Source organism: Aplysia californica, unplaced genomic scaffold (genome assembly GCF_000002075.1).
Source record: "Aplysia californica isolate F4 #8 unplaced genomic scaffold, AplCal3.0 scaffold00145, whole genome shotgun sequence".
NCBI classification, from domain to species: Eukaryota; Metazoa; Mollusca; class Gastropoda; order Aplysiida; family Aplysiidae; genus Aplysia; species Aplysia californica.
In genome coordinates this window covers 84,914-102,205 of record NW_004797415.1, presented here as the reverse complement: position 1 = coordinate 102,205, position 17,292 = coordinate 84,914, and the positions used below count along the sequence as shown (strand labels likewise).

The 17,292-nt window shown below is 40.6% G+C and overlaps 1 protein-coding gene across 10 annotated transcripts in view; it reads right to left on the bottom strand.

Annotated features, from left to right (window-relative positions):
* Nucleotides 1–1,429: 1,429 nt before the first annotated feature.
* The window catches only part of LOC101860166 (tensin-3), a gene marked incomplete at its 5' end in the record, with an annotated part of 43,646 nt that continues 27,783 nt past the window's right edge, over nucleotides 1,430–17,292 (bottom strand). For 5 of the 10 annotated variants that reach the window (XM_013081759.2, XM_013081765.2, XM_013081760.2 and 2 more), the window contains 11 exon segments: nucleotides 1,430–5,578; nucleotides 6,228–6,272; nucleotides 7,291–7,359; nucleotides 8,049–8,304; nucleotides 8,847–8,924; nucleotides 9,634–9,855; nucleotides 10,302–10,385; nucleotides 10,920–11,083; nucleotides 11,583–11,689; nucleotides 12,574–12,677; nucleotides 14,935–15,153. In XM_013081759.2, coding sequence (XP_012937213.1) covers nucleotides 5,431–5,578; nucleotides 6,228–6,272; nucleotides 7,291–7,359; nucleotides 8,049–8,304; nucleotides 8,847–8,924; nucleotides 9,634–9,855; nucleotides 10,302–10,385; nucleotides 10,920–11,083; nucleotides 11,583–11,689; nucleotides 12,574–12,677; nucleotides 14,935–15,153 — 1,496 coding nt within the window. 10 annotated transcript variants of the gene reach the window in all.

Here is a 17,292-nt window from a genome sequence, read left to right as displayed (position 1 = left end):
GTACAAAAATTAGCCCCCCACAAAAAAACCAAAAAACAACCCCCCCCCCCTCTGGAACTGTTTTCTTGCATCTCCTCATAGGACAGCACAACTTTTCCAGTGGAAAAGTCCATCAATCTCTTCAGCTCACTCAATGCAGTCTGTTTTTCAAAGCCCTTTAAAAAAAATTAAATTCGTTGAGATAAATTTGGTCAGCGTAAAGCTTATTGGCGTATGGGGTAGTGGTATAGGCACTTCGCACGCAGACCTGCGTGTGATTCCAAGTGTGGAGAAAAATTTTATCGAGTATCTTTGGGTCTTTCTGCTATAGATGTAGTATCCCTCTCAGCCCAGGTTGACTCTGACAGGCAGGGTCGGAAGCCTGCCTCCTAAATGATCTAAATTTCGTCGGTGGGGGCATTAAAAAAACACCTACATTCTTTTTAGGGTAAAGATTTCACCAATGTCACTTTGCAGTTCAGGGGTAAGGGAAAGCAGTAAGAACTGGATGACATAGTGAAAATTGTAAACCTCGTGAGTTCCCAATTCATAGAAAAGACAAAAAAGGGTGGATCTATATTTTGTATGTTTATGCTTGAAAAATAACAGAGAGCATTAAAAGTAATAAAATAAATGGATTAGCTAATGCAATTGGTGGCTGCAAAAAAAAAAAAATCCTGAATTTTTCAGACCCTGTAATAATTTGCTTAATTAGAATAAAAAGTTACGAATTTAAACTGTCTAATACATCTTGTATCAAGACTACTTTTTGTATATTAGTGAAATATGAAATGCACAAAGAAATCAAACTATAAATCGTTTGGCAAAATCCTGACAATGTCAGAAATCCAAATTTCCATTAATATCATGAAAATTGGCACCTCTGATATTCAGCTCAGAAGTTAGAAATTATCTTCTCACTTTCATAGATATGGAGGGAAATTCAAAACTGTCACCAAGATAAGCATAGCTCAGATGTGTCCTACATGCTGGTATTCAAGAATGACGTGATTGAGGAGAAGAAAAAGAAGCATAGTTCATCTTGATAATCCATTATCGTCAGCTATTGAAACCAAAGCTGCACTGCGACAATCAGCTGCTTTCCATCAGACTGTCCCTGTGGATTTTTATGCACCCCGCATAATTTCGCAAAATTTGATCATTTTAAAAATAATTTCTGATCATTTTCCTTTACCATTCTTTGTTAAAATGAACAGAATCGCATAATTTCACATTTTTGGGCTCAGTTTGCATAATTTCTGAATTTTTCTTGCATAAAACGACGGGGAGGGATCAGAATGGTCCAAATAGTCCAATTTGTATATTAGCTAATTTCTGAGAATGATTTGTTTTGAAACTTATTTGTCCGTTGAAAGCCACTGTTTGTTGCTGACTGTTCAAAATGTATTTTAAGTAATTGATTTGAAAAAAAAAACAACACAAAAAGAGGCACTTGCATGCATAAACATAGTTTATTAAGACAATTTTACTAGCAGTTGAAAGGGGCATGATATAAGTTGAAAATAGTGAAGCAAAAGTCGTGGATCTTGGAAGTGCTCTAAGTCGCTGGTAATGTCCTTCGGGGGATGATGATCGTGCCCTTGACCAATGGTCTTGTTGGGTGAACCAGGAGTTGACAACATACCAGCACTTCTGGGATGACTGTTCACGTGTACCCACTGGGCTTGTTCTGCCAACAACGAGGCAGGGGTTCAATCCCCAAGAGCAACTGTGGCCACAGCAAAGAAAAGTATCCAAACGACCTTGTTTGTGGATGTCGTTGATGCTGTTAAAGCTTCTGATAAATCAAAATTGGAATTTCATAAATTGTCGTCGTTATTATTTCCTCAGTTCATCTGCCTGAAAAGAAAATAAACATTGCTAGCCCAAAAAAGAAAATTGAGGAAAAAATGGAAACGTTTACATAATCTAATAAAATTATCGGTTTCAGCACTTATGAAATCAAGGCACCTATTTTGCAATAATTTCTGGTAACAGTGCATTATGATTCTATCTACTCGAAAGTAATGAAACAAGGCTTTTTCTACCTCCACAACAGAATGCAACATGAGAAGTTGTCGAACGTTATATGTACAATTCGTGTCACAGACAGCCAAGAAGAGCAGAACGTTTATACAATGAGATGAATACATGAAAAACCCATGCACTATTACTTGGTAAAAGAGCAATACAAAACTTTACAGATAGAATTATAATAATTATTATAATAATAATAATATGCTTTATGAAAATTTGCTTATATCTCAAGTCCTCTACTGCCTAATAGTAGTAATGCGAATAACTTCTGTATGGGGGAGCTTGTGATGCTGATTCTGAACAAGAAAAACAAAATATACATCTCTAGAAAGGGTCAATTTTTTTCAAATAGATTCTACATCAAATATCTCCGAGTGTGCCACTCATTTACAGGTCTCCACTTTTGTACTGTGCAGGAGCTCCTTCGAAACTTTTAAGACCACATTTGCTCACACAGTAAAGCTTCAAATTCGAGCAGTCACATTATTATTGTACTCGAAATTCTTAAGAACAAATATAAAACAACTGGTGTTTAAACTGCAGATAATAAAACTGATAGGTATAACTATTTGCTCATAATTAATTCCGTTCATCCATAAACAGGTCTTATACTTTCATCTATGCCAATCTTTCAGCTCGAGTCCTCCTAAAGTTCAAGGACATTTCAGAACAACGATTTCTATTTATAAGAAGTAATTCTAAGGGGAAAACAAAACCGAACAATTCAAAGTCCAAGAACACAAGAAGAACACAAAAAAATATAATAAACTCAGCACACAGAAGACATCCCATGCAGACTGTTGAGTTAACATAGACCCAACCCCAGAGAAGCCAACAAGGATAGATGATGAAACAGCTGCAAAGCAAGTTGAACGTCTGTCCGGGAGGACAGTTAGCACCAAGAATGTGTGGAGACTGGACATGAAACTTGCATACAAGAGACATTCATGCATTCGCCCAAGAGGAACATTTCTCAACCAAAAAGGTAGGAATTCAGAAGCACAAAGTAAAATAAGAAAACTGGGGACGAGAGGATCAGGAAACAACACATACTATTTCGCTGCCAGTTTCATCCCATGAATTCATGCGTACAGAGGACAAACCCCGAACTTGAAAAAGTAAACAAACAGGATCAAACAATACAGCTGGATGAACATTGACAACAGGAGACACACAACAAACATTTGCTCTGAGTACAAGACCAAAGAACTTTAATGAAAAGGCACGCAGAAAGACCTTGTCAGACGTGCAGCAAAATTATTCTAGCTACAGTGACTCCAGCCAGCCTGGACCACACAATTCTACTCAGGTCACACTTCTCCACAGCCTTAAAAAAAACAACATACAAATCAAACAAAACTTAAAACACAATCCAGTATAATAAACTATGGTAAGACGAACGATAGGAACTTTAAAATTCAACAAGGCAGAAAAGAGGTTGGGGGAGCGGGGAGGGTAGGTTTACATGGGTAGTCACTACGTTCCACTTGTTCAAAACAGGCACAGGGTACGCAGGAAAAGTCATGAAGAGATAAAACAAAACAAGAAAGAAAGGCATAAAATCACTTTGTAAAAACAACAACTAATCAAACCAACAAACAGAACAAAATCACAAAACAAGGTACATATGCATGCCTACTGGGAAAAACACCTGCCACAAAAGCTTACAAAGGGAGGCCAAAATACAGAGCAGTTTATAATTTAAATAAACAACTCTCCAACCGATAAATCATATTGGTTAAATAAACACGAGTAATGTCCCTCTTTTTTGCTATGTCAAGGGTTATAAACCAAATCTAAAATATCAGAACAAAATATTTGCTCAAACATAATGGCCTGTCAAGTCTAATTAGGCAACACAAAAGCAGTTCGGCTATGCATGTATAGAAACAGAACAATCAGTCTCACGACATGTAGATAAGTTATGCACATGAGAAATGACAACTAAAGTCACCATGTCTTACCACAGCGAGGCTTGTACAAATGACCGAAATGAGACCGCCCAGCCCTCAGAGGAATATGGTATGGTCTACTTGACACAATGCTACAGACTGAGAGACATATAGAAATATCTACACAGACCTCTCTGCAATTCAACTCTCTCAACTCAAACACATAAACAACTTCTTCTCCGCTAATTGAATATGAAAAACAAATATAATGGGTAAGACGTAAACGCTAATATATATATATATATATGTATATGTATAAATATATATAAACATTTTCAAAAGAATAAAACCACTGTGAACTGCCGAAAGCAGAATTTTATTTTATAAATATTCATCCAGATATGCTCTGTCAGCTCATGCCTTTTCATTTCTCTGTTGCTCTCCATTGTCTTGAAAGAGGGAGTGAAGCAACCATGCACTTTAAAATGTCCACCTGACTCCCATCTTGTGCAGACAATGTCAGAGACTGACGGAGGAAAACACATTAATCCAGTTTTTCCATGAAAACTTCCGCTTTTAAGCTGCATTAACTGCACCACTGAGATGGCAACAGCGAGCAACTCACTGTAAAGCCAGTCATAAACACCTTGGCAACGGCAAATCTTCCACGCAGGAAAGTCTTTATGTTAGTTCATTATGCTTGAATGCCCTTTAACCCCTAAAGATATTTCTACCCCTCACAGCATCACATATTTTAAACAGCAAGTCCAGGTAGAAAAGACAATAACCATAGTTTTGCTACAACATCTCAATGCTACGATGCGTGAGTAAAAATGATGAAGGGCTAAGAGGTCCAATCCTCAACGGTCTCAGAAAAAGTCAGTAACAGCAGACGTAAGCTTTATGGGACGATGCCCCCGAAGATAAAACACATGACGAGCAAGAGGTAAAAGGTTGAGAGTAAAACATTTGTAGACTAAACAAAAACAAAACAGTGTTCAACGAAGCTATGACTGCTACATGTCTGAGCCGTGAAGTGACGTCAGAACACATCTTTGAGTTTCTCTCAAGACTACACAGCTAAAACACATGTAATAAAAAAGCTGTTGATAAAATGGCAGCCCTGCAGCATGAAACCACCAAGGCCGTTATTGCTTAAATAGAATAAGGGGGTTATGTACAGGTCTACATACACTGGGTTATAATCAGAGGACATCTCTCACTGTATTGTGCACATACATCTTTGCCCTTGAAATTTAGTGAAAAACTTCCTACATAGGATTTATGTCAATCTTTGCCAGGAAACAAACGCACAACTATTACAACCAATTGAATAATAGTTCACAGTACTGATAGTACAGAACACATTAACATAAGATGCTACAAAAGTCCCAGTCTTAGATGAGAGAAAATATGATACATGTTCATGAAAACCAAGTGTATGAATATGAATGAAGGCGATGATAGACTGAAGATGGCTGATGAAAGCAGACGTCAGTTCAAACTATCCAATCAGATCACTTTATGACTTCACTTTGCTTTGGCCAATCATAACTTTCGTTACAAAGTTGACTATTGCGAACGCTGGTTGCTCTGGGTCCAGTTCGGCAAAGATGTGGCAAGAATTCTCATTGGCTGATCCTTGCTTGCGCGCCACAAAGCCAAACAGTCTGAAGAAAAAATCCCAAAAAGTTTCGTTATGCAAGACTCCTGTCATGTGTGAGTTTGTGCTACAATTCAATTCTCACGCAAAAGTGGTCACTTCATAAGAAAAAGAAAAAAAACCAACCCAGCTAAACTCCTCAACCCCCCCCCCCCCTCTCCTCCTCCTTCTCCACACTCCCTCTTTGTGCCGAGTACCAATCTTCTTACCACACCCAAAAGATTGATCATCATAAGTTAGTATTCAAAGTTCAAAGCCGTATCAATACAAGTTTCATCACTGAAAAATTGAGCTGCTTTGAACTTTCTCATCGAAGTTATACCACACTTGATGGGATACACCCAAATCAAAAGGTGGAAATACTTCACCAAAAAATTGATCTATCTCTTATTAGCGGGTGAAGAGCAAAACCATTACCTTACTGACCCCATTCATCCTTTCAATGAAAAATGTGATGAAAGTGAGACACAGAGGAGGCAAGAGACGTTGGAGTTTAGAAAACACTAAGGGAGGGGGGGGGACACAAAAATAATAACAATAGCAATAGTAATAGATAGCCATTTGTATAGCCCAAATCAACATTAAGCTCTACGCGCTTTACCATTAATATTATTGTACTAGAAAAAATCTTCCTGTCACATAAGAAGACAACTCACCTTGCATCCCCTTGCACTCCTGGGGCATCAATTTCTCGCTTCCAGCTGTGGGCAAAGTGAAAAAGAACAGAAAAATTTAGCACACCATCAACATTTCATTTACCTAGAAATACATCGAAGGCAAGTTCACACATATTTCTTACATAGCTGCTTGAACATTAATGTCTGGAAATCCTCACCTCCCCCCCACATCAGTTGAGCTTTCCACCAACACATATAGAGCTCCGCTTCTTATCATCATCATTATCAATGCCTTCCACCCCTGGCAGGGTATAGGCCACCTACAAGCTCCTTCCATTTACCTCTGTCCTGGGCCATCTTTCCAAGCTTGTTCTAAGTGAGCTTCATCTCTCTCATGTCCCTTTCCACACATCTCCTCCATGTTTCCCGTGGCCGACCCCTGCCTCGTGCTCCTTGTGGGTTCCACTGCAGCGACTGTCTTGCGACGTTTCCGCTGGGCTTTCTAAAAGTGTGTACCATCCATCGCCGATCTCTTAGATCTATTTCTACTTCTATATCCCTTTGTCCAGTCCTTTCCCACAGCTTTTCATTTCTTATTCTATCCTGCCACTTAATTCTTAGGATACTCCTCATACATATGTAGATGGAAGTCTGGACTTTATTCAGTACTGTCTTTGTCGTATTTTGAGTTTCGCAGCCGCAGAGGAGCACAGACTTGACATTGCAGTTATGGAGTCGAATCTTGGTGCGCAGTGAGATGTTGCTTGTCATTTCTTATCACAGAATGCATATTATAACATCATCCATACCACTGTGGGCTTCTTTCTAAGTTGTTTTTTTCGGTTATAAATATCAGGTTGCTGGGATTAAACTTTTAAGCCATTAAAGACATCCTCTTTTCTACAACTTAACAGTGGTGTGTGAGCAGAGATGAGAAATATAAAATTGAGAGGATGCACATATACACTGATCTCAACGTCAATGATGAAAATAAGTGGTGGCAGCGAAAAAACTATCTGCAGTCTGAAGACAAGACTAAAACCACATCAATTTGCTTACAGTACAAATATGTTAAGAATAAAGTGAAAGAAATGCGGCTCACCGTCGGTCCTGGGGGTCCATGCCACAGTAAGTGACAGCCGAGACAGGGTAGTGCCTTCTGAAGAACAACCTGAGAAAGTAGACACAGTCACAGATGAGTTGCAGATTAGATTGGGGATTCAACTGTGTCAGAGAATTGAGCAAACACCATATATTTCATGGTATGAACGATGGACATCAATAGGAGAAGAGAAAGGGGGAAAGGGGGGCAGTTTTTCTGTAGCAATTTGAGTTATTTCAGAAAAAAAGGGTATTTGCATAGATATATGAGAAAAAAAATGTTCTCCACATCATATCCACCCTCTTGACTAAGTCATCTTCCTAACCATGAAACGAAGTTTTGGCCATCTACACAAGTTCTGAGTTCTAGGCTTGTTATTATTCAGACATCAGAATTATTTGGTTTCACATTCACCAGGAGTAGAAATGCATTTGCAACTTTCTCATTTGTCTTAGTAAGAGTATTACAACACTTTCAACATAATAAGGTCACAAAACTTCATGATTAGAGGTGATACAAGAAAAACAACAACAACCAAACACACAAAAAGGAGAAGAGATAAGGACTATAGATGTTCGAATGTTTGATAGAAAAGAAGGAGCAAACCACATCAGAGCACCCGCCAACCACCCACTAGCTTTCCAAAGACATTTTAATTAAACGCATATGATAGCCACATCCCTACCACCCTCAGAACAACCCCACAACACATGAGACTCATGACCACGGTCTAAAAGCTGCCTGTCCCCACTACTCACTTCCTGTTGTTGTCTGTGAGGGTGATGCCCTGATTGGACACTTTGAAGTGAACAACGGTGGTGCGACCTTGAGCTAAGTTGTCGAAGGTCATCTTGACGGCCTTGGCGACAGCCTGAGGCCCAGTCAGGGATTCCATGTCCACAGAGTTGATGAAGATGACGTTGCAGGCAGCCCCCTGGGTGAGCAGCGTGGTGGCAGAGTTGAGCTCCACAGCACTCATGGGAGACTCGGGGGTCATCAGACCATCTACAACGTCTGGAAAGAACAACACACTTTGCTCATATAGAGTCATATGGTAACAAAGACACACTTTGCTTTACTCCTTTTGTAACAATGACACACTTTGCTCATATTGTAACAATGACACACTTTACTCCTCATGCAATAATGACATACTTTACTCATATTGTAACAATGACACACTTTGCTCATATTGTAACAATGATATACTTTGCTTTACTCCTATTGTAACAATGACACATTTTACTTTACTCATATTATAACGATGACACACTTTACTCCAAATGCAATAATGACACACTTTATTCCTATTGTAACAATGACACACTTTACTCATATTGTAACAATAAATGCACACTTTCTATCTGACGGCTATAACAGTAACAAACATTTCTACAAGTACAAGATAAACATTTATGCTTTCTTTCTTTCTCAAACCCCTGCTTCTCTCCCTCTCTCTCAGTAATCACTATAACTTAGATCTGGTATATCCTGACCACATTTCTCTTCGTTGACCTGAACTAATTCTTAATTGCGTCTAATCTAATGCAACTTACCTCCTTCAGGAAGAGCCAGTTTGCAGGGCAGTGCGAGTGGGGTCATTGAGTGCTGGTACACCAATGCAGCAAGGCTACCTGTAAAAGGGGGGAGAGGCACAGGGAAAAAATGGATCATTAAGAGAGCCTTTGAAGGAGAAGAGAGGAATTGTTGATACTTTACATTATACTGACAGGGCGTATATATATGTGTGTGGTGTGCATCTACATGAATGTGTGTATCTCTATGTGTCTGTGTGTGTGTATGTGTGAAATGAGAGAAACTGATCAGCGACAGGTGGAAAACCAGGCCCCCTCAACAGCAGGAACATTTCCCATATGGTAAAAAGCAAGGGTAAACATTTCATATTCTGTCGAACCTGCTCTAAAAATCACCTGTCTAAGACAAACATCCATACAAAGACTTCCTACTTCCACCCTTGCATTTTTTTCTATACATTATATTGACACTGTCCTAGAAGACTACCAAAGATTACCGTTTGTCTCCTTGACAATAGGTGGGCATTTGGGACAGGTTCAACTGTATTATGTGCTTTGTTGTTTTGTATGGCCCTAACAAACTACTTTTAAATTGAAAAGAGTGTTTGCTTCCTCCATTCTACCTCTTCTTATCCAAAAGTCTTAGAATAAGTAAGACTTACCGCCTAAAAGACAGGTTCATTGATGTACTAAGAGCCTTAGAAAACTTCCTGTTAATAAATAAAAGCATTAACTTTCTTCACTTTATCTTTTTCTTTTCCTATTTACAACAACCCCACCAGAATTACAATTAGCAAGACAAACTGACCAAAGACAGGTTCGTTACTGCATCCCCTCAAGCGAACACCCTTGGGTGTGGGTTCAATGAGGAAGTGCCGCACCAAGTCGGCCTGTGGGTCGCCTGACGGCTTGGCCTGCACGTTGGCTGGGATGGTGGCCACTTTGAGGGCCAGACCAAACGCTCCTGGGAAGGAATTACTGTCTCTGATGACAAACGTGCCGGGTGGCTTATCCCTCAGCATCTGAATGGCTGTAAAGAGAGGTTGAAGAAATTACAATGGTGAACTAGAAGCAGTGTGAAATATCATGAGCAGTACTAAGGTTCTCATGTAGGATTTAAAAAATGCATTTCGACTGTTCAGTGTATGACTCCATCATACATCACTTTTAAAAATGGAGTATGGCAGAATCTTACACTAAACTGTCATTTCCAGACAGAGCTTAAGTAAAGACAGTTATCATCCTCAGCAGAAAAGAACGTCATTTGAACATTTTGTGAGTGTCAAAACAACAAAGCTAAAACAAAATAGCAAGTCAAAAGTCACTTTTTTTCAAAACCATGGTCTCATACAGTGGCATACATTCATTATTTTACTTTTTGATTCGTCTAGGTCTTTCTGTGCTTTTCAAGGAACTAGCAAGAGGTAAATGAGAACTGAACGGCCAGAGAAAGAATCATGATGTAATGTGACCTACCATCATCCCGAGAAATCTTGGCTTTGTACCAGTACTTGGAGGTATCCTTCACAAACTTGGGGGTGGTATGCACCATGTCAGAATCTGGAACAAGCAACAAAGAATCATTACTGTCTCTGCTTCAAAATGCTAATCTGAGTGTGTGAATTGTCTCATCAGTTACATAGAAAAATAACCCAAAAGTCCTGATCTCCGATCAGAGAAGACATTGCCATCCATAACGACCTGATGGTATGGAATATGATCTTCCTTCATGAACAGATCCATATAAAGTAAGAATATTAAAGAATACCATTTCATAAACGAAGCACACAAATAGATATGAAACTCTGTAAAACAAAAAAGTAATGGTATTAACCCCTTAAAAATAAAAAATATGAAATACAAAAAAGGGTAGATAATGGTCATGTGATGACTTCATAAAAGTCCAAAATACATCTGAAAAAACAAATGATAGACCTTTGTGCAACCCCCCCCCCCCCACCATAAGGCTACTAAAATATTACATTGACCTAAAAATCACACCAATTACCTATATTGACATAAAGAAGGCAGACAAACATAAGTTACAGTTTATCAAAGCTTTCCCCCAACCGCCTCCTCTAAAGCTAAACTCACCAGCCAATGAAGAGAGACTTCCGCGTCGGGACAGGCCAAAGTAGACGCTGGGGGAGCTCTGTCCAGTCATCGAGTGCGGTCCCGGACTGACCACAGAGCCCGACATAGAGTGGGCAGAGCTTAGCTGTTGTCTCAATGTGTTCAGGTTGCCGGGGGACGGGGGACTGAGAGACAGCAAGAATCAAATGTCATCAATATAATTTGTACTCAAGCAATTTCAAATTTTAAACAAATATAATCCATTCCCACCAACCACACTTTCCCCTCTACGTTTTTTGGCCAACTTTCTCTTTGGTTATATTCACTTTAATATTCACTACAGCAGTTCTCAGAACTTTACAGACTATATTATGTTCAAATAATTAACTTCTAAATATATTCAACGTAACAAATTTTATCCAATAAACAAAAAACCGTTCTCAACTTTTCTGCAAGTTCATATCTCAATGCTATAGCAACAATGTAGCCAGACTACCTCAATGCTGCAAAAATATATGCCCAAAATATCTCAACACTACAGGCAACAATGTACCCATAAATAAATCTCAACGCTACAGAAATATGTAGCCAGAATACCTCAACGCTACAGTGACATGTAGACAAACAATCTCAATGCTTTAGCCACATGTAGACAGAATTCCTCCATGCCACATTGTAACCTACCTGGATGGACTCCGTGGCGCCACCAGCATCTTGGGGCTGGTGTCGATGTGCAGAGTTCCCTGTCCTGGGCCGTCGTGGTGGCTGGAGTGGGTTTGGTACTGCTGCGACTGTTAGAAGAGAGCAAGACAATATAAGAGGATATTACAGAGTCGCAACAATAACTGCAGTGCGGATGCAGATGGAAAAGAAAAAGGCAAAAAAAGTTACCATGCTGTAACCACACACACAATCAAAATGATCCAAGATGGCCACTCACTGATGAGGAGAATAAAGGTTGCCATAGACAGGTGAACATCTAGGACAGTGTCACTATAATGTAGATAATGCAAGGGGGAAGTGGGAAGTGGTCGTTTGTACAGATGATTGTCTTGGACAGTAGGCTGTTAAAGCAGATTCGACTGTACCTCAATCACTGGGAGAAGGGCAGAAGAGCAAAGCATACACAATGAAACAATTGTAGGCAGACCATCATTCATTTCTACCAGCAAGGGTTGCTTTTGACAAGTAGGAACCGCACAGAGGTGAGTAGTAGCTAGAAGTTTTGTGGAAAAAAACAAGTAATTTTGAACTCATTAAGTAATTTTGAACAGTAAAATCGAAGTCCAAGTCCATGCACATTTGGTCACAGGATTGAGAGAAGTGTAGCATTAATTTTAAAGGCTCATATCGACAGCTTACTGTAAGAATCTGTCGCATGTACCATTTTGAAAAGTGACATATGACAGGGTGTTACATGGAGCATTTGGTACGGTTCTGTTGACTTCACTTTTGTCATACATATAGTCGAAACACCTCTTACAGTCACCGGTATAAGACAATCCCCTGTACAAACGGCCACTTCCCATTTCCTCCCATTTCCTCCTTTGCATATTTTTTACATCATCATACCACTGTGTAAGAGAGCCCACCTGTCTAAGATGGCCACTTTTCTCTTCAACAATGTATGGCCGTCATAGACAGTTTTGATTGTATTTCTATTATCTTGACGCACCTGGCTGTACTGCTGGTACTGTATAGTCTGCTGCTGCTGCTGCTGCTGCGGTAGAGGCAACGTGTGCAGAGTTCCCACCTGGTTGATCATCTGAGGGGCCACTACTGAGGAGAAACACACGGGGGCAAGGCCACCAGCGGGAGGGGTTACCATTGTGTTCTCATCATCATCAACTTAGCAAACTTTGATCAGGTGGCGGATATACTCAACTGCACTAACAAATCATCCAATTCAACAGACAAAATGTTATCAAAAATTCACCAAAATGGTCAGAGTCACGTAGAAGAACATTGCCGTGACAACTTTCGTTTCACACATGAAAAAGAGAAATGGAGACAATAAAGGAGAACAAACCAAAAAAAGGATTGTACACCAGTGCAGGACCTACCACTGGCACCCTCAAAAAGATAACAGTATCAAGCTTTTTTTTTTTTGTTTGTAAATATAAATAGAGGGGTGGGGGACTTTGTGTGTATGTGTATGTGTGTGTGCGTGTATGCATGTGTGTGTGTGTGTGAGTGTGTGTGTGTCTGTTTGTGTGTGTGTGTGTGTGTGTGTGTGTGTGTGTGTGTGTGTGTGCGCGTGCACGCAAGCATTTGTGCATGTGCAGGTAGGGGTGGGTGGGGGGACGGGGTTGTCTGTTTCAGGAAAAAAGGGGGGGGGGATGTTTGAAGCAGTATGAGAAGATAAAAACTATCTGTGATAAAAGCACAAAAAACATATTACAACCACATTCTCAAACACCATTACCAAAATATACAATTATCTTCCAACACAAAAAGAAAGCAATGCCTACATAATTACAAGTTCAACAATACCACATGTGTACTATACATATTGATCTTATAGAGAAAAAACACAGTAGGCCAAAAGAGATAGAGAAAGAAAAACAAAATATAAGCCAAAAACGAGAGCGCAGAGAGAGAGAGAGAGAAGGAAAGAAGCACTCTCAAAATGCACGCATTGCTGTGAGTAAGTCACACACGAGAGAACTACATCTACTGCAAAAAGAGACTCACCGAATGCATGCACACAACAGTCAAAGAACAGCATAATATGGCGTCAGGAAAAACATGTCACAAACTTCCACCGAGAGGTGTAGTAAAATAAGAATGAGCAAACCAAACGTGCAAAAAAAACATCTATGCTACCAAAACAAAACCGACCAAAAACAAACCCCGCCAAACGCTGTAAATGTTTAATATCATGACAATACTGCTACAGTAAAATAAACATGAAGGACCCCATGGCAAAGCTCACTACAACTAAATTGATTGACCTAAAACAATTTTTTTTAAATGAAGGAAACATGATTCCCTCTCACAATTCGCCATACAATAAAGATTTTGGGCAAACTAGATATATTGCCAGAATGGATAAGCATATAAGGGCAATGATTTACCACATTTCGTTTTAATATTTGGCACTATAGATGTAAAGTTATTGCTTTTGCCATGAGCCCTCCATGTTAGAATGCGTTACGTTAAAACAATTATACAGATGGCCCGATGAAAGGATGAAAACAATCTACCAAGCCAGTTTTATTTCCCCATTGTGACCCGTTCGACTCCACAATCCATTTAACCGTCAAGTATCAAATCTTGAGCGACATAATGGCAGTCTCTTGACCCTTTTGTTAGGTGAATGGTCAATTTCATAATACACATTTTTATCTCGACCCCCTTTACCAATTAATATGCAAATCAAACATATTAATTTTTGCCCTCCCCCCCTCCTAATCTCCAACAGCTTCAATAGTTCTTATCCTATATACTTTCAGTCCCTAGCAACCCCCCCCCCCTCCTGGTGGGATCTTTTCCACCAGGACTGTCAATGCAGTTGTCGCGTCCAAAACTTGAGAAGGTGGGAAATGCCTCTCTTTGATCACTTATGAGGCAGCCTGCTTCAAACCTGCCAGCCAGGGGACCAACCCTGACGTGCTAGATACAGCATCCCAAAATAAAGACGGAGACACTCGACAAGATACCTCCTCCACCCACGAGGGAATCAAGCTCACGTCTTGTGTGTGTACAAGGCCAAAAGCTAAACCACTGCGCCGAAATTATCCAAATAGCAAGCGCCAGAGCTTTGGAGAAAGCCTGAGGTTCATGGGTGAAGGTACTTAATTAAGCCCTGAGAGCTTACACCTGTTACTTGTCTGGGATAGAGTGCTTATAACGGCAAGGTATTATTATTATTATTATTATTATTATTATTATTATTATCGTCATTACTGGTCTCTCTTTCCTCCGTTCTACTTCCTCTTCATGCCTACCAAGGACTTCCCCTCCATGCCCCTCCCCCCTTCCTCCTTCCCCATCTCACGAGTTAGTTTGGTGTACAGGGGGCTGGTTTGCCTACCTGAGGTGAGCACCATATCTTCCGGGATTGTGGCGTAGGTGGGGTCGTAATCCCAGCCCCGCTGACCAACAGAGGCTCGGGAGAATTGGCGTTGGGGCGGGCACAAGGGGGCGCCACCACCACCACCACCACCAGCACCACCTCCCCCGCCAGCCGCGTAATGGAATACCGATCCCTGAGAGGAACTAAACACGCTAGACGGGGTAGCAGGGGTAGCAGCTAGAAAGAGAAAAACAAGGACGAGCTACCACAAGCAACCAGCCACGAGGGATGCAAACAGGCTACACGCAACTAGTTGTTTTTTTTAACCTTTATTTTTTTCCTAATGTTCCATTCGGACATGTTGACCCCTATTATGCATCTTTGCTTCAGAAATTTTGGTCGATCTGGTAGGTCTTTACTTTTACCACGAGAAAGCCTTTCCACACTAAATGCTTGAACTTCAAAAAGAACATTATAAGGGCATGGCCACCAACACATAAGGCTTTTTGGTGTCTCGGCAGACGTGCATGTACTTTGAAAGAGAGTCACCCTTTTGAAGCCGCGCCAGTTAACGAATGACCAGCCACATTAATTCTGATAAAACAACACAGTAATAAAGGGATCGGCGCAAGTGCTCATATAACGAGCACAAATCTACCAAGGACGTGATTCTAAACACGAAGAGGCACCCTGGTCACTGGTCAGCAACAAAAATCCCATAAAATTAGTAATTACATACCCTGAATATGGTCAGCCATAAAGGGGAGAAGTGGGCATAGTTGCGTGTACCCTGTATGCCGGCCGTGAGCACGACAAAGACATGGGCATGTGTGAAAAGACCAGCCATGATCAAAACCAAAGTTAGCAAAACAATCAGGCAACAGTAAAACAAAAGAAAACCCATCAAAAAAGAAAACCAGCCCAAATGCAAGGGCAGAGCAAGTTCTAGGAGTACTGGCAGCATTCTGTCTCGACTAACCCCTTTCTCTCGCTAAACTGAGGACTATTGGAAGACCCCAGTGTCGTTCTACTTTAAAAAAAAAATATAGTACCCATAATCTCTACCTCAGAACCTGAACCATTTTCAATGGCATTTACACGCGCTTACGTACTCCCTAATGGAGAGCAGCACGGAGATGGAATTGGGAATAATTTAGACCGGTTGTTTTGTTGTTTTACAAAACCAGTCTCAGGTTAACGGTCTACAAAAAGCATGGGCTATTCAGGTAGGGCACGTACCCCTGCCCCCCCCCCCCCCCCCAAGTTAAGAGATGATTATCAACTTGAGAATTGAGATTTAAACAGATTAGGATGACGGAAAAAAATAATCTCAACACTGCGGTGTATCTTAAATTCGTACCCCATACCGCGGCCCCAACTCCGATCCCCATGCCTTTTTCTGTACAGTATTTGTTAGTTGAAGTTCTCTCACCCTTCCAAGACACAATATAGGTTATTGCGGAAACACATTGTTAAGTTCCCTCGTCTTAACAAGGTGTTGACAAGTACTATTCCAGGAACGCCAAGAAAAACAAACTAGACACCATTCAGATTCAAACCTTGAACACCCAAGTCGAAGACCATCATTCTATACCCCCCCCCTCCCCCAACACAAGCACCCCTCATCTTCGCCATTCCATAGCCACCGGCACCCGTCTATACTATTTTCACTGCAGTTCTGAACTCTATAAAGTTATCACTATTTTTTTCTATAACGTTCTTGCTCGTGTCGTTTTCATTTCTACCGCTTCTGGGCAAAAGTGCACAGCACTCAGAGCCTTGTCACGAGGGGATAACTAATAACGCCACTGTGTGGGCAGAGACAGACGGGCTCGAACTAGATCCCACGCTCATCTATATATAGAGGGCATTTATCTAAGGCCAGCGCCTATTGAGTTACACATAATAGGACAGTTCGTCGCACCGGTGAAAACCCTTTCACTAACTTTGCTCGGTGCTACCCGGGGTCGCAAGGGTCATGCGGGTGGAGGGAATTTGAGAACAAACGATAAACGTTCGGTTTCAGTTTTGGTTGTGGGTCCTCCCCCAAAACAAACCGAAACAGAAAAAGTCCTCTCCAAAAATGGAAAACCACACTACCCCTCCCTCCTCCCCCCCAAAAAGGAAAAATAAAAAACTCGACTCCCCAAACAAAGAGATGACATCCTCTCATCTTTCACATTATTTTCGTAGAGTGAACCAGCTACAATTTTGGCCTCATGAAAAGGCACAAGTTCCGGGGGAACTTTAAAGGTTACAATTTTGTACTGAACTGTCATGACTTCCTTACGTTATTTCTATAGTTACAGCACGCGGCTGATCCCTATTATTTTCAATTGTTTCATCGACTTTCCTTATTTTCCATTTTTTTTGGGG